Below are 15783 nucleotides of genomic sequence, written 5' to 3'. Positions count from 1 at the left end.
TTGCGTGTATTTAAACGGTTGTGTCGCAGTCAGTCACAGCTGGGTCACCGTGGAAAAAAGAGAAATGAGTTGTCTCTGTTTCCGGTTTGTTTTGTGTACACCTGTGACAGAGTCAGCGGCTTAGTTCCTCGGAGCCGCTGAGGAGGAACTAAATACGGTTGATTTCCAACGCTGGGGACGCAAACGTCATCGAAACGGACAGTTAAAATAGAGAGAGTAAAAAAAAAAGCAAAGCGATAACGAGCGTGTTAGTTGAGGAGGGCGGGGTCAGGGTCGGTGGGGGCGGGCGGTGCTTACATTCGCCCATGCCCTGCTCGCTGCGGGGGGAAAGAAGTGTGAACTTGAACGCCGCCTTCACCGCTCACTTTGAGTCCAGCAGGCAGAGGGAGGAGAAGTGGGGTCACTTAACTCCCGTCGTCCGTGTCCGTCTTCTTCGCTCTGGTTTCGGGTAGTTTATCGGAGGAGCACAGCGGCCGGACGGTGTTCCGCTCCGGGAGCGTTTGTAATCTCTCACATTTAGACCCGGGAAGGTGCCAGACGCGGAGCGCAGCGCACGACACGATGTCCAGGCGCAAACTTGGGAGCAGACCGCAGCACCTGAGTGTGTTTCAAGGTAAGAGAGCAGCACACTGTGTGTGTGTGTGTGTGTGTGTGTGTCGACACATTGAATATCATGTTTTCTTTTTCCATTTTTTATTTTCTTGAAACTGAAATTAATCCACAACGTGGTTGTGATGAATCACCCATCACATATAATTAAACTAATAACTACATTTTATAAGACTTGCTGATTTGTGAGTAAGCTGCTGCCGCCGCTTTGTGTTTAATCGAACCGAAATACAGGATGGATGGATTTTAATCCATCACGAGCACTTTAGTGGTAAATATTTAGATAAGGGATCATAAATATTCTGTCGTGTTTATCCTGATGTGCCCTTTGGCTGCAGTGGCGTTCAAAGAGGACAGACCGGTTTACTGGCACGCTGTTTTCGGAGGCTACAGGTCCGAACACGATGATTAATGTTCCCAGGTTAGACAATGATCAAGTTTGTTTCTCTCTGTCTTCTACAGGAAACTTTTCTTTGCTGGTGTTTTTTGTTGTTGTTGTTGTTGTTGTTGTTGTTTTTGAAAGATGAATCCATCCTTCTTCACACCATGACAGACTTATATTTTTTGTAAAACTCTCCAACTTAAAACAATTGTCAGTTGTGCATTGGAACTTGAAAAAAAGTCATGTAATGGTAACTCTTACTGTGTCCAAATCTGTAACATGATCTGGACTTTTGAAACATGTTCCTGATTTAAATTATTATTATTATTATTATTATTATTATTTGGCTGAACAGTCTCTCCACACATAGTTTTAATAACTCTGATAGTCATACACTTTTGTGTATTAGCACTAGCAGAGGTTTACTACTGTCTCTTGAGTGGCCTCTCTTGTTGTTTTTTATTTTTGGGGCCAGTTTAATGAGCATACCACTGAAATAGATAAGTGTGTGTGTGTGGGTTGGGGGGGGGGGGGGGGGGGGGGGGGGTGATGCTCAGATGCTCAGAGAGGAAACAAGACAGACACTTAAAACACACACACAATTTGTTTTTTACAGTTCTCTATAGGAGGCCGGTGGTGCATGTCTAGTGTGACCACAGGCCCTGACTCAATAATCTGTCTGTGTGTGTGTGTGTGTGTGTGTGTGTGCGTGCATGCTTCTGACCGCGCCTTGCAAGTCTGCACAAACAGCGCAGCACTGAAACAGGAAAGGTGACATTTTTGAGTAACAACTGGCGAGATCCTACTACAAACTGTACTGTCTGTACCTGTCCTCTGTATATGTGCTCGCCAGCTTGGCCCTGGCAGGTGGATCCAGTGCAGGCATCAACAAGGTGTGCCCATGACCATGTTGAGCAAGTCTACTGACTGACTGACCCTCCCTCCTCCTCCTCTTTCTTTCTTTCTTTCTTTCTTTCTTTCTTTCTTTCTTTCTTTCTTTCTTTCTTTCTTTCTCTTCCTCCCCACAGAGAACCTGAGCTGGGGAAACTTTTAAAGTTTCTCAGACCCGTTAAAATAGTTTCTTCCACTGATGTGACAAACACTTCTCTGCCAATCTGTACACCGCATAAGACTTATCAGGTGGTTGAATCAGATGAGCCGGCCTTTATGTTTGTGAGCACACACACACCACAGCGCAGCGCCTGCTCTTATCTCAAACACCTTCAGTCATTTTTTTTCCTCTTTTATTGCAATCAACTTCCCGTTGAGAAACCTGCTCCAGCTGCCTGCGGCTGGTGTTATAGGGCAGCATTATGAGTGAAAGGTGAACGCCTCATAATCTTGTGCTTTTGATTTAGTCACTTGTCAGCACTGGCATTTTAAAAGTGGATGGACTGTGGGTTTCTGTGCACCCAGCAGCCTCAGTCGTTGCGAGCGGATCTCTTTGGGGTAGGTTAAAGGAAGTGGTCAGTATTGGCTCAGCAGACTGGCCTCATTGCTTACAACTGAAACTACCACTTTCAATCACCCCGCCTGCTTGTTGTCCCACTTAGGTCTAGCTGCACTTTCTTGTGAACCTTAGGTTGTTAATTTGACATCCTAGAAAAGAAGATTCAGTCAGGCATTTTCGTGGAGATGGTAGGATGCTGAAACGAGGACACCCATTTTCACCCATAGGTTGTGCTGCTCTCTTTGAATGTGAAGGACACAAACATACACCCCCACTATGAAATTGTTAATCGACAATATCAAGCATCGACACCAGTTTGCCAGAGACTGGGTCGGGACCCACAGTCGAGTTGCGGGAGATGTATTTGATTGATTTTCCGAATTGGGTCACAATAGTTTTTCATCATACAAAAAGTTTGGATGGCATAGACAGAGAACTTACACACAAATACAAAGCTAAATGAGCAAACTGGAGCTGTGGCTAATGATCATTTATATTAACTACTTGGTCTACAGAGTTGAAGCAAAGAAAAAGAAACATGGTAGTGTCTGAAAGACGAGAAGATCCACAGTTTAGGGACTGAAAGGTCTCTGAAAGCTGATGGTTGCAGCTTAGTTAAAAATATTATTCTTTTATTTATTTTTTTTCTTTTATCCAGTGGCAGTTTTGCCTGAATTCCTGCATAATGAGCTGTACTTCTTTATATGATACACCTGTAATGTGTTGATGACCCTGGTTGGCCTCATCCTCCTGTAACAACTGTACTTTCTCCCCCTCTCTGCCTGTTTCTTAGATGCCACTGACATGAACATGGACGGCACTGGCTCCTACGTCAGCCACGCTCCTCTTGCTCCACAGGTCCAAGCTCCTAATGAGGGTCGTGACCTCCTGACCTGTGGCCAGTGCAGCCAGGCCTTCCCTCTCTCCCACATCCTGGCATTTATCCAGCACAAGCAGGGCGGGTGCCGCTCCCGAAGCCAAGCAGAGAACACCGGCACCACACCCCCCTCACCTGCCAACCGAGCACAGCAGCATGTCTCAAAGGCCAAGCTGGGGCCAGGCTTCATTGAGCTGAGGAGAGGGGCAACCAGGGACAGAGCGTGGGGGGAGGAGTCCACTGTGAAGGTGAAGGAGGAGCCCAGAAAAGCAGGTGAGTGCTTGGTAGAAAAAAAAAGCAGTAAAAGAAGGCAGGTTGCTAATTAGTGACTCTGTATTTTTGTTTTGTTTTATTTTTTTTCTGTCAACCACCCCCTTCTTCGTTTAACAACCCCCCCCCCCCCACCCCAACCCCAAGTCCAGCTCATTAGCTAGCCGTTGCCATTAGCAGAGCTGCATGAGTTAGTGACGCACAGGCTAATTGTGTGGAAAGGATAGGCGTCAGGATCGTTCGGAGCACACCGAGGGTCCCCGAGGGCCCTACACAGAGCACCTGAGCTCCAGAGCACTTTCCCATCTCCCTTACTGTCAGTCTCTGAGGTGGAATGGCCAGGTAAACATGTTTCTCCCTCTCTGTCATCCACTGTCCCCTGGACAACGGGGTGTGAAGCCTCGGAATCAGAATCTGGAAAAACTTTATTTTCTGCCCTGACAGAAAATCGTCTTTAATGTGGGCTCAACGCTCAATGAAACGAGTTAAATACACAGCATGAAAACAAATAAACAAACGGAGTGCTCTTAATTGCTTATTGTTTCTTTAAGATGTTTATGACAGTGGGAATAAAATATTAAGCCTGGGGGACTTTATAGTGGCAGTCTGATGTAGGTGGTTTTTCTTTTTTCCTGCTTGGTTCACATCTCTGAACGAGCACAGGAAGCATGTTGCTGTGTTTTCGAAGTCTTCCTCTGCGGTATGAAATGGTCAGAGAGTGCATGTGTTCATGCAGCTCTCCTCGCTGTCATGGCACTGTAATGGAGGACGTTGCATCATGTGTCGCTCCTCTGCCAGCTCCCGCTGCCCCGGGCCAAGCCACCTGAGCTCCTGGGAATCTCCTCCTTCCTCTTGCGATACTCTTCTTCATCCTATGCATCATCTCCCCTGTCTTCTCTCCTGTTTTCATATTTTCTGTCTCTAACGGTATGGTTGGTCTGTACATTAATCCATACATTAGGCCTTTTATTTATTTATAACACGAAACAGTGTGAACATATGATTGTTGACAGTGCCAAATATTAGTAAGCTTCATCAGCAATTCATGCATTCTGTGAAAGATCATTTGGAATTGTCATGTTCATTTGTTAACAATGTGTTGAAAGATATTGTTGCCAAGGTCAGGTCAGGTATATTCAAAGGTCTCTGTATATCTGTGGGATGTAGCAGCTGTTTGCAAATGGACAGTGCATCTTGAGACACTCACAGTGGGTATTCGTGTCCCGTTGCACATTTTGAAACACTCTGCCATGTACACACACGTTAGCAGTTCCTTCCTTTGTGTAACGCTCAGGGGACGAGTGCACACACTATTTCCTTTTGTCCATAACCTCACTCTTGTTTTTCTGTTTCAGTCTGTCTTTCATTCTTTCGCTCAAGTCTCTCATTCACAGTCCAAGAGGACACGAGTTTGGTCATTTCATGGTGTGCACAAGGCGAGAGGCAAATGGCGTGATTTTGAATAATAGAAAAGTGTATACGTTCAGATTAAAGTTTCGTTTAGGTTGAATTTCTTTGTAGATCATAAATGTAATCCTAACCCGGTGTGGACGTGCTCTTATCTCCTCCCGTTGTATCAGCTGTGACTTGAAGGCTACGCTGTTGCATGTTAAAGTGCCACAGATCAGTTTTTTTTTGGTAGGACATGTTGTTGTGCTGTACTGCGGGAGGGAAAGCGAGCATCTGAATCTACCGAGATGACTGGAAGTGAAAGAGCAGTTATCCCACAATGGATTGTTCCTCCATCCGTTTCTCTGTATTCAAGAGCGAGAGACGGGGGTAGAATGGGACGGATTACTGAAGAGCTGCGTGCATCTGTCTCGTTCCTTTTTATTTATTCCCCTTGTTTGTTTTTTCCACTCATCTGTTACACCCCTCCACCCTCCTCATTTCTTCTCCCATCTTCAACACACTTTCACTTTGCCCTCTCGCACCCCCCCCCCCCACCCTCCACCCTCCACCCCTCTCCCCCTGTCTCCCAAGGGAAAAGAGATTCTGCCTGCTGCTCGTTAGTGCTTCCAGCCAATCTGCATTTTTAATTAGTAGTTATTGCTTCTGCTTAATATTCAAGTGCTACCCCGGGCCAAATGGGAATCCTTATGAGAAAAAAAAAAAAAGCGAAGAGTAAGAGTGGAGAGAGAAACTGGCTGGGTATTGTGTTTCACTCCAGGACCCCAAGACAAAAGCACCCCCCACCCCCCCTCAGGGAAAGATTTGGAAGGTTTTGGGGGGGGGGGGCAGAGGGGTGATGAGAACAGGGGTTGGAGGATGGGTCTCAAATACAATCCAAAGGGGTGACATATTTTCACGGTGTCTCGTGGCCCCATGTACTACATTATAATCTTTTTTATCTAATTTTCTCTTCATCTCCTGAGCCCTGACCTACCTACCCCACATTCTTTTTCTCCTGCTGCTCTTTACCCTGTTTTTTTTTTTTTTTTGTTAAACAAAGTACCTCGACTTTTCTTGGGTTTCTCCTCCGGCTAGGTTAAAGGATATGAACACTACAGCTCCTCTCGTCTCCAGACAGAAAGAGGGAGGCAGCGGGGGGGGGGGGGGCGTTTGGGAGAAAGAGAACGAAACAGTTGCCGTCTTTTTCATCTTCACTCTCCTCCCCCCTCCAGTAAAATACAGAAGGATTTGACTTGAGGAAACATGAAAGAGGCTTATACCAGAGTCTGCTTTGAACCTCTCCAAAAAAAAAAGAAAAAGAAAGAACTGTTTTCCCCCTCAATTTGAGGATCTTCTCTCCAATTTTGATTTATGCAGAACGGCCTCATTTGTCAAGCAGGCTGAGTCAGTGCCTGATTTGCATAAAGTGTTCATTTTCTACGTTCTGCTAATTAGCAATTTGCAGCTTAATTGGAGAGTGACTCTCGGTAACGAGACAATGCTATGCACATGTAAAAATATCTCCAGATGTACTTTGCAGCATGGCCTCCTTCTTCTCTTTTGGCCTCCCAGCGACTGCTCTTTGGGTCCAACTATCGTAACTCCTCGTCTCTCACTTCTAACTTCTTTCCCTTCTGTTGTCCTGTGTCTCAGCTGACCCCATACCTGACCATCATTGGCATCTCCCTGTCCCTTGTGGCCATTTGCAACACAATTTTAAGCATTAACACACACACACACACACACACACACACACACACACACACACACACACACACACACACGGTGCACTCTAACGTCAGCATCAGAGTAGACAACACACCTGCAAAAATTAGCATCTAGCTGCTAGTGTAGCATTGACAAACAGTGTCACTGCATCTGCAGGATGTCATTTATTTTATTTCAATTAATTTACCCCCTGATATATGTCATGTGTACAGTGTATATACAAATTGCTAACTTGCTCCTTGTGTCCATTTTTGTTTCTTCCAGTGCCAGAAGAACCGACCTATTTCACCTGCCAGCAGTGTGAATGCATGTTTCCCTCCGCGTGGATGCTCTTACAGCACGCTCAGCACGCACATTCCTTCAGCATCTACCAAGAGGACATGGAGGTTCCTGCAGATATGAGAGACGAAGAAGGTGTTAAAGAGCACAAAGCGGCTGCAGCCACTCTGGACCCACGCCACCTGAGCCAAGCACTTGCCACAGCCTTTCAGCCCTCTCGACTGAGTCGCTCCCGTCAGACACACACCATCGCCTCCTCCAGGAACACGCAGGCAATGAACTTTTCAGTGCGGCTCAGGGAGCTTGCAGAGGGGAATAATAACACCAATGGCAGCTCACCTGTAGGCGTCATGCCATCTCCATCCTCTTCTCCGCCAGCAGCTTCTCCCTTTCCTCAGACTGGCTCCGACGTCCACTGTGAGCCGTGTGGCCAGGACTTTAAGTCTCTGCATGCTCTGTCAGCCCACCGCCGGACACATGCCTGCGAGAGGCCCTATCACTGCGGAGTATGCGGGCAGGCTTTCGCCCAGAGTGGCCAGCTTGCCCGTCACATAAGGAGCCATCACCGGCAGGTTGGAGGTGGAGGAAGTGGATATGAGTCGCTGGAGATGGCTGTGATGGAGGAGGACGTAGGAAAGCAGGGGATGAGAGGGTTTCAAATACAGCCAGCTGCAAATATGGTAAAAGGAAAGGTTAGTGCAGACATGAGGGCCCAGGGCCCCTTAGAGCTGGACCTCACGCACCCGTCCGTAGCTTCAAGCCTGATGCTGCTGACCTCACAGGTTAGACCAACAGACAGAGAGTTGCTGAGGCTGTACCAACGCCAGAGAGAGGTGGGTGTGGAAAAGGAGGATGAGGCAGAGGGGCAGACAGAGCCTCAGCTCACCCCACCCTGCGCCAGCCCGTCTGAAGGCTCACTGGAGAGCGGAGAGACGGGCGGCAGTGGTGAGAGCGGTATCGCTAGTGGCAATTGCACACCCAAACGCCCAGAGATGGGTGACCGAGTGCGAGGAGTCGGAGAGTGGGAGAATGAGAGCGATGTCATTGAGAGGGAGAAAGACTGGAGCTCGGCCCAAGTCAGTGAGGTCGTGCAGGAGTGGCAAAGAGATAATGAGCGGAGGAGTGTAGTAGGAGGTGGCGTTAGCGGCGCTGGAAACAATAGTAATACTACTGCGGGCTCGGCAGGGAAGAAAAAGAAAGATGAGGCCTGTGAGTTCTGTGGTAAACAGTTCAGAAATAGCAGCAACCTGACTGTGCACCGCCGCAGCCACACAGGTGAACGACCCTACCGCTGTGGCCTGTGTAACTACGCCTGCGCTCAGAGCTCAAAGTTAACACGTCACATGAAGACGCACGGTGCTCAGGGAGTTAAGGCTCCCTTCTTTTGCCAGCTGTGCGGGGTGCCTTTCACCGTCTACGCCACTCTAGAGAAACACCTGAAGAAAGTTCACGGCCTGAGCCACGCCAGCGTAGGAGCGTACACACAATCCAGTGCGGTGGACAATTTTGCTGCTATCAAAACCGAAGAAGCAGTGGCCGTGAAGATGGAGGACGAAGCCAGTTTGGATCCGACAGAAATGGAGATTAACGTGGAGAAAAGCGCGGAGCATGAGGCGGGCCAGGGCCCAACAGAATATATGGAGAGCAGAGGGAGTCCAGTCATCGTGGACAGTCTCCTCCCACCTGAGAGCAGTGCGGAAGTGAGCTCGGCTTTGACTTGTGCTCCATGAGAGCCACATCGCAGACTTAATTCACCTTTCAAATCAAAATAACTCATTCCAGCCCGGAACTGATAGTCACGTCATATGGAGTTATGACAAAGCAGCGGGGAGGCTCGTCCTCGTCTGCTCAGGCACACAGCAGCAACTCTGTTCACAACTGGAGGCGGAGCTGTCAGCTCAATGTAGGTGTCTACAGTTGATTCAGACCACAGAGAAAAACAAGGCCATGACATTCAGCAGGGAGATTACCCGAGCTGTTGAACAGGAAGTGAACTGCCACAGTCCACACCGACACAGGAAACTGATCACCATGTTGCAGTGCAGGATGCAAAAGATGAGTGATTTATCTCTCTGGTGACCCACTGGACAGGTGGAGGCGAATAATAACTGCCAGATAATGCAAAGAACAGATTCTATCAAATAAATAAAAACCTTAGCTGTAGAACAACGTTAATATATTTTCAGTATCAACAGTCCAAGAGAAGGACGATGTTGTGCTACCTTGCCATTTTCTTCACAGACGACCTTTTAAAGGCTAAAGATGTGTTAAACAGACACAGGGGTGAAATGAATCCAAACAATGTCCGCCTGCAGTTTCTCAGACTCCTCCTGTTAAAGGCGCTTGGCTGTCACAACACTTGTCACTTAACATAATGTTTACAGGGCCAAGCAAGGTTGTGTTCTGCTGTTGTACGATGTTGTATGGATGATTTTCTGTTTTCTTTTTTTTCCTTTTTTTTTATTCATTTTTATTAATGTGAATGAGGAGACCTTAAAGGCTCACCTACTAATGTGCTGGGTTTTTTTGTTTTTTTTTTCATGAATAGTTTCTATGCATACAAAAACCTGCAATTTTATCTATATGAGAAACGGGTGTGAATAATTATTCAATATTTGTACTTAGTAGCTGGTAATTTCTCTCTTTCATTGTTTACATTTATGCTGGTTTGCTTGAAGCTTGTGCATGTCTTGCAGGCATTTAAGAGTGTCCATTTTTGTTGCCTGTGTTTGAGTTATTCCTTATTTATGAATGCTGCATGTCGGTGACTGTGTTACTGACAAAGTCTTTTTTCACTGCTGAACTACAGGGTCGAGATGAGCAGCGGGGATAGAGTCCATTGCGGGGTTAGTTTTGTGCAAGCACTTGGGTGAGTGAGTTGTGTGAGTGTGTTTGTGTGTGTGTGCGAAAGACAAAAAAAAAGGCTCTTTTATTGGATTCCTGCGACCTGTGACGTGCGTTCTGAGCAGGACTCGGCTGATCACTGTGTCATGCTTCAGACAGATCAGTGGATTTACCAGCAACTTAAAGGTCCAGTGTGTAAGAATGACTGTTCTCCTTCACTCCCGTCTTCTGTTCCCTAGTGTATGTGGATTGCATTATAAGTGTAAAAAAAAACTAAACAAGTAACCTGGCCGGTTTGTCTATTCAGTCTGCTGTAGAAACACGGCGGAGCCAGATGGTGGCCTCCATTAAGTAAGACCCCCGTCTTAAGTACATGTAAAAGGTCTACTCTGAGGCTACAAGAACCAAACCCATTTTATTTTCGAAGCAATTATACACTTATGCAAACATCTGCCAATAAAGATGCTACACACTGGACCTTTAAATGTGTGTAAATCTGTCCTTTTAACAAAAGTAACAGGACAGAATCTGCAGTAAAGAAAGTTCAGTGCACCTGACATGTTTCGACGACTGTGATGACCATATTTTTTACCATAGCTAATTTCTACTTGTCAGGGAAAACAAATGCTTCTGTGATGCTTGGAATGAATGCGAGTGTGACGTTACCATTCAGGGATAATATTTTGTATATAGATTCACATACTTGCTGTTGCTATACTTATTATTGTTATTGTTGTTATTATTAATATTATCTGCCTGTCACTGTTACGTTCCCTCCACTTTTTCCCCCCCTTGTGCTGTCTTTACACTGAACACTGGCTGTTGTGACACTGTACCACTCTGCTGTTTTTGTAAAGTTGACACCATTTTGTACTGTGTCACGAGGAGCCTCAATAAAGAATTGAGGTGCAGTAGATTATGTTGTGCAGTGTTTTTTTCCCTCCCCTCCCGTCCATGTTTTTCACTGCCTGTGGTTGTTTTTTCCATGCATGTTTAATTTATGTATCTTTACTGATTCTTGGAGCCCAGAACAAAGCCTTTTGAAACTATTTTAAGTATCTTCTCTCACCAGTATGTTGTCTCAGTCAGTGTGTGGTTCCTTTCTCTGAGGACCACAGTCAGCGCTGGGTTATTAATTTTTAATTTGAATGTTTGGTTTAGGGACGCTCGCTCCTTATTTACATCTCTGGGTTGTTACCAGCTTAATAAAGTTGCATATGTGTGAGTGTGTGGATTGTTCCGTCTGTGTGCATGCCAAATGTATTTGCGTCGGTGTCAGTCATCCAGCTGGTTGCTGGATGGGTGCAGCGAGCTGTGATGGGACACAGGCGTCAAGGATTTCTCAGGATACAAAACGGGGGGGGGGGGGGGGAGTAGTTTGGTTATTGTTTGTGGGCACGTTAGGAGGCACAGAGAGGTGCATGGGGAGTGTCAAGGGGTTGGGATAATTGCTGACTCCATTTTAAGGACATAAAAACCTCTGCACCAGCATCTCTGGCCCTAACTCCACCCCCCAAATGAAAATGAAGTTCTATGATCCCTCTAGCTCATTAACAGCAGGTCTTTTAATGAGCTTTCAACAGGGAGGGGGCTGGGTATATGAACAGGAAGAGTGCGGGTTTGCATGGTGGAGGGTTGGGGGGGGGTGGGGGTTATTGCACCAGATGCACACACACCCACTCCTACCAATTACCATTGTGTTATAGAGAATGAGGACCAAGTGAAGACAGAAGCTCCTTGGACCCAGATGAGTCAGTTTGTCCGTTTCTGTCCACAGAGACAGATAAAAACGGTGAGGGAGGACAGGTACCATCCTACATCTCTCCCCCTGGTAAACTCTGCTCGGCTGCTTGTCTGTTGGGCGCCACAGCCAGCGCCATTTGGCGCTCATATGGACCCAATTATGTAAGGTAAGGTGATACACGGCAGAACACAGTACAGAAGCCCCTACAGCAAGTGGATATCTTTTTTCTTGTCCCCAAGTGCCCTTTGTCTTCCTGCAGTCCACACCTCTCTGAGCAGCTCACAAACACTGCACAGGCCGGTATCACACCCAAACCAGCCAATCACACTATGAAGAGTTAATCGTGTCTGCCAATGGGAGGGAGAGGCCAGCATAGTGTGTGTGTGTGTGTGTTGCCTGACCAGTGCATGCCCCTGGGCGGTAGTAATATGGACTTTGAGATCTAATAGTTGTGTCTCAGCTTCACAAAGGAAGCTTTTGTGGGTGTGAAAGTTGAGAGAAGTCACTGCAGGACTAAAGTGCACACAATTAAAGCTGTCGCAGGAGATTTTACGTTTGCTAAACTCTCTTTAAAACAATAAAAAAATATATATGTTAGTGTGTTGAAGGCATGAAATGCTGAATGCTTCCTGTATCTAAATATTACTGTCCCATTACACCATTTGTGTTTCTCTCTGGGCTGAATGTGAGTTGAAAGAAAGACGGCTGAATGAACGTATTCACTCGAGAATTGTTAGACATACTGATGTGCGTTTTTCTTTTTTTCTATTTGATCTATATTCATTTGACCTAGTTCTATTCACAAGACCGATTATGTGCTAAAAAACAAAAACAAAAACGAAACACTGCATCCATTATCTATACTGCTTATCCTTACAGGGTCACAGAGGAAGCTGGACCTCATCCCAGGTTACACTGTAAACAGCTCTGTCGCCACAGGGCCAACATACAGAGACAAACAACAGTCACACCTACAGACAGGTTTGAGTGTCACGTAAAGCTAGAAAGCCTACACAGAAGGGAGAGGAATAGAAGACGTCACACAGCAGGGGTAGCACGCACCTGTACTGAATCTTAAATTCAATATCCCCCTAACTCCGTATATCAGTTTCAAACTTGCACGTGTATGCAATTTGTAACTAAACCCCCAAATCTAAATGAAAAATGAAAAATAAGGAGGAAATGACCCTCGATTTTGTAGATCATTCCACAAACATAATTTTCTCATTAGAATATTACATTTCTGAAACATACTGTAAATATGTCATCTCTACTTGTTTGTGTGAGTGCTAATAAAAAGCCTTCAATCTTGATTTATACAAAAAGAACACTTGAAGTATAATTTAATTTGTGGGAAAAGGAAAATCCAGACATTTCTTAATTAGTTCGATAAGACTATATTCGAGGTAAACGATGAAAGCAAGGACATCAAATCAAGAACGGATACATGATTTGACTCCAATATGATTATTGCAGTTTTGTCTATAGTAGTTAGGGAACTCTAAAGTAGCCCTATTTCAACTCCTAATGCAATTTAAAGCCTTTTAGCATAATTTTTGCACGAATAAACCTTCCCAATGACTTAATATGTTGAAGGGAAAGTGTTTGCAAAGCAAAGCAAGTGGGACCTAGGACAGTACCACAGGGTACACCATGGTGGATAGTTTACAGTGATGATGCAATTCATAATTTTCTGACAATCTTTGAGCTTTGTTGTGTAAAATGTACAAACTATTCAAAATTGTGTAAAAGTACGAGGTCGGCGTTGATCAAAAATGTGTAAAAGTGCTACATATCGCACAGTGAATACAAGATACATGCACATGGATTGTTAAATGACCCAGAGATTTTTCCTCGGCTATAAATGACCATTCACCTGGATGTTTCAACTGACAACGGTGTCCACTCATGGGTAATTCTGAACACTGAGCGTAGTCGTCGTAGTAGCAGCAGCAGCAGCAGTGGACTCATAAATCCAGATCAAAGTTTATGATAATTAGCTCTTAAAATGCTCACAACAAAGGGAATTTAGTTACTGTGTGTTTGCTTTCCTGTAAGACAGGCCTGCAGCAATGAGCGTCTCACAGACGTATGAAAAGGTTGTGTTTGATCGTGTAGAAAGCCAATGAACCGCTTGTTATTAATTACATTTTTCATGTTCTACAGGCAGAAGCCTCCAATCATCTCTGCAGCTTTCACAGTCCCTGTTCTGCTGTCCTGGTCCTAATCAAAATCGTTGAGGTGGAGGAGTAAATCACGAGCAGGGCCGACTGAGGCAGGGATAACAAGAAAAGGAAAGATGCTTTCGGGAGCAATCAGACAAACCGCAGGACTCCCTCTCTGCTCTTTATCCTCGCACAGTTCCCACAATCCCCACCTTCTCTCACCCATCCCTCCTCCCGCAACAACCGCACAGTGAAACCTGAACCCTGGCATTATACACTCCCCCTCCTCACCCTCCCAGCCCCTAACAGTGAGAGTGTGGGAGGACGGGTGAGAGGCTACATGGTCCCAGGCAGCCACCCGTCAATCAAGTGCCTCTCTTGTGTCGGAACAAGGCATCGAGCTCAGGTGAGAATGGAAGCTGGTTGATTGAAAACACACAAAAAAGATTCACAGCAGGACACAGAGTGTATCAGCGTGTTGATGCCGGAGAGTGTTGGTGAGAATAAAATCTAAATAAGGATCTTTCTTGACTGAAGGTCATGAGCTCACTCTCATCCCAGAGATCAGCTGAGGGAGTCGTTTTAAAGATTAAAAAGATAAACATGTATTTATACCCAGGGATGAAAAACCCCAAACATTCACTGCAGTTATAAGAAATCTGGACAGATTTGAACCAAATCAAAAACTAGAACTAGAACACCTAAATATAAAGAAGTGGTTCAGATGTGAAAATTGTAGAATGTATATATCTAATAACTATATATAAGAACTGTTGTTTTAACTTGACCTATGTAGGTCTTTGCCTAGTGACTGATTTCAAAAGCCACTTTTTTCACAATCAAGTGAAAACAATGACATGCAAATCTGCTACACCTCTACTACCTGCTTACTACATACCAGAGGTGGAAAGAGTACAATGCTACTCATGGAAAAGTATCACTATTTTGATATTTGTTTAACTTAAGTACAAGTAAAGGTACTGGTCTAAAAATGTACTCAAGTTAATGTAAAATAAAGAAATTGGGGTTCTTTCTTGTGTCGTGCAAAAAGGACAAGGGAACACAAATCTTCCATGAATTGTTTTGAATTAAAGGCAAAGCTTTACAAAATAGTGCTGACAAAATAAAATATGTAAACACATAATGTCTCAGTCAAAATGGGTCAAAGGTCACAAATTTTACTTTAATTAACACCAATTCACCTGTCCTCATTGTTCACCTGTCCTCATCATTCACCTGTCCTCAGCATTCATTCACCTGTCCTCATCATTCATTCACCTGTCCTCATCATTCACCTGTCCTCAGAATTCACCTGTCCTCAGCTTTCATTTACCTGTCCTCATCATTCGTCTGTCCTCATCATTCACTTCCAGTTTGTTGTGCATGAATTTTTATTTATTTATTTATTTATTTATTTATTTATGTTAATTCATTAAAACGTAAGTGAAAAAGTACAGTACTTCCAAAAAAAACATACTAAACTAAAAGTACAAGCACACAAAAAACAATACAATAGCGCGACATATACACATACATAAATACACACACACACAATACATGCATTTCATGGGATACACGTTTGACACAATCCAATATTTACAATAGAGCACAAAACAATATAATATATGTTAATGGTGCAATTAATCAGATATATCATGAAACAATGTTATGATACACGATGTGAGATGATTCATTTCAACGCTGGTGCAATATCGATAAATGCAACTAAATCCATCACAATAAAAAGTAAAACAGATGAGGCAAACATGCACCTGTCCATTTAATCATCCCGTCAAACTGTCAAATGTCTCTTACACACACACACACACACACACACACACACACACGCGCACACACTCCATTCTTGCTGCACCTGGTCACCCTCCTTGAGAATTTGACACAAACACACCCAGTTATTCAGTTGCTCAGCTAATTACACACACGGACACGTTTGCACACCGTGTATAGTGTGGAGGGTTACTCATAGATATAATGCCCTCACCATAACCATCACAACTAAATGCCTAACCCTTACCCTCACCC

At 44.8% G+C, this 15783-nt stretch overlaps 1 protein-coding gene and 1 long non-coding RNA gene across 3 annotated transcripts; both read left to right on the top strand.

Annotated features, from left to right (window-relative positions):
- znf296 (zinc finger protein 296) lies at window positions 1-10747 on the top strand. 2 transcript variants are annotated; one of them, XM_058633770.1, is made up of 3 exons: window positions 1-613; window positions 3235-3591; window positions 6973-10747. In XM_058633770.1, the coding sequence occupies exons 1-3, from the start codon at window positions 562-564 to the stop codon at window positions 8715-8717; spliced, it is 2154 nt and encodes a 717-aa protein (XP_058489753.1). In that variant the 5' UTR covers window positions 1-561; the 3' UTR covers window positions 8718-10747. The 2 variants fall into 2 exon arrangements, with proteins under 2 accessions (XP_058489753.1, XP_058489754.1); XM_058633771.1 differs by lacking the exon at window positions 1-613 and adding an exon at window positions 939-1030.
- An 860-nt stretch (window positions 10748-11607) lies between these two features.
- On the top strand, window positions 11608-14770 carry LOC131462520 (uncharacterized). Its single transcript, XR_009240890.1, has 2 exons — window positions 11608-11741; window positions 13742-14770. It is a non-coding gene; the product is annotated as an uncharacterized LOC131462520 (long non-coding RNA).
- Window positions 14771-15783: the final 1013 nt, after the last annotated feature.

This window comes from Solea solea, chromosome 7 (assembly GCF_958295425.1).
Source record: "Solea solea chromosome 7, fSolSol10.1, whole genome shotgun sequence".
Lineage (NCBI taxonomy): Eukaryota > Metazoa > Chordata > Actinopteri > Pleuronectiformes > Soleidae > Solea > Solea solea.
Note: the sequence above shows the minus strand (reverse complement) of the source record. Positions and strands in the feature narration are given on the sequence as shown.

Excerpts from the sequence above, each read along its gene's own strand:
- znf296 (XM_058633770.1), top strand. The coding sequence starts at position 562 with ATGTCCAGGCGCAAACTTGGGAGCAGACCGCAGCACCTGAGTGTGTTT. Across the intron at positions 614-3,234 it reads GCACCTGAGTGTGTTTCAAG|ATGCCACTGACATGAACATG; the intron begins GTAAGAGAGCAG and ends CCTGTTTCTTAG. Across the intron at positions 3,592-6,972 it reads GGAGGAGCCCAGAAAAGCAG|TGCCAGAAGAACCGACCTAT; the intron begins GTGAGTGCTTGG and ends TGTTTCTTCCAG.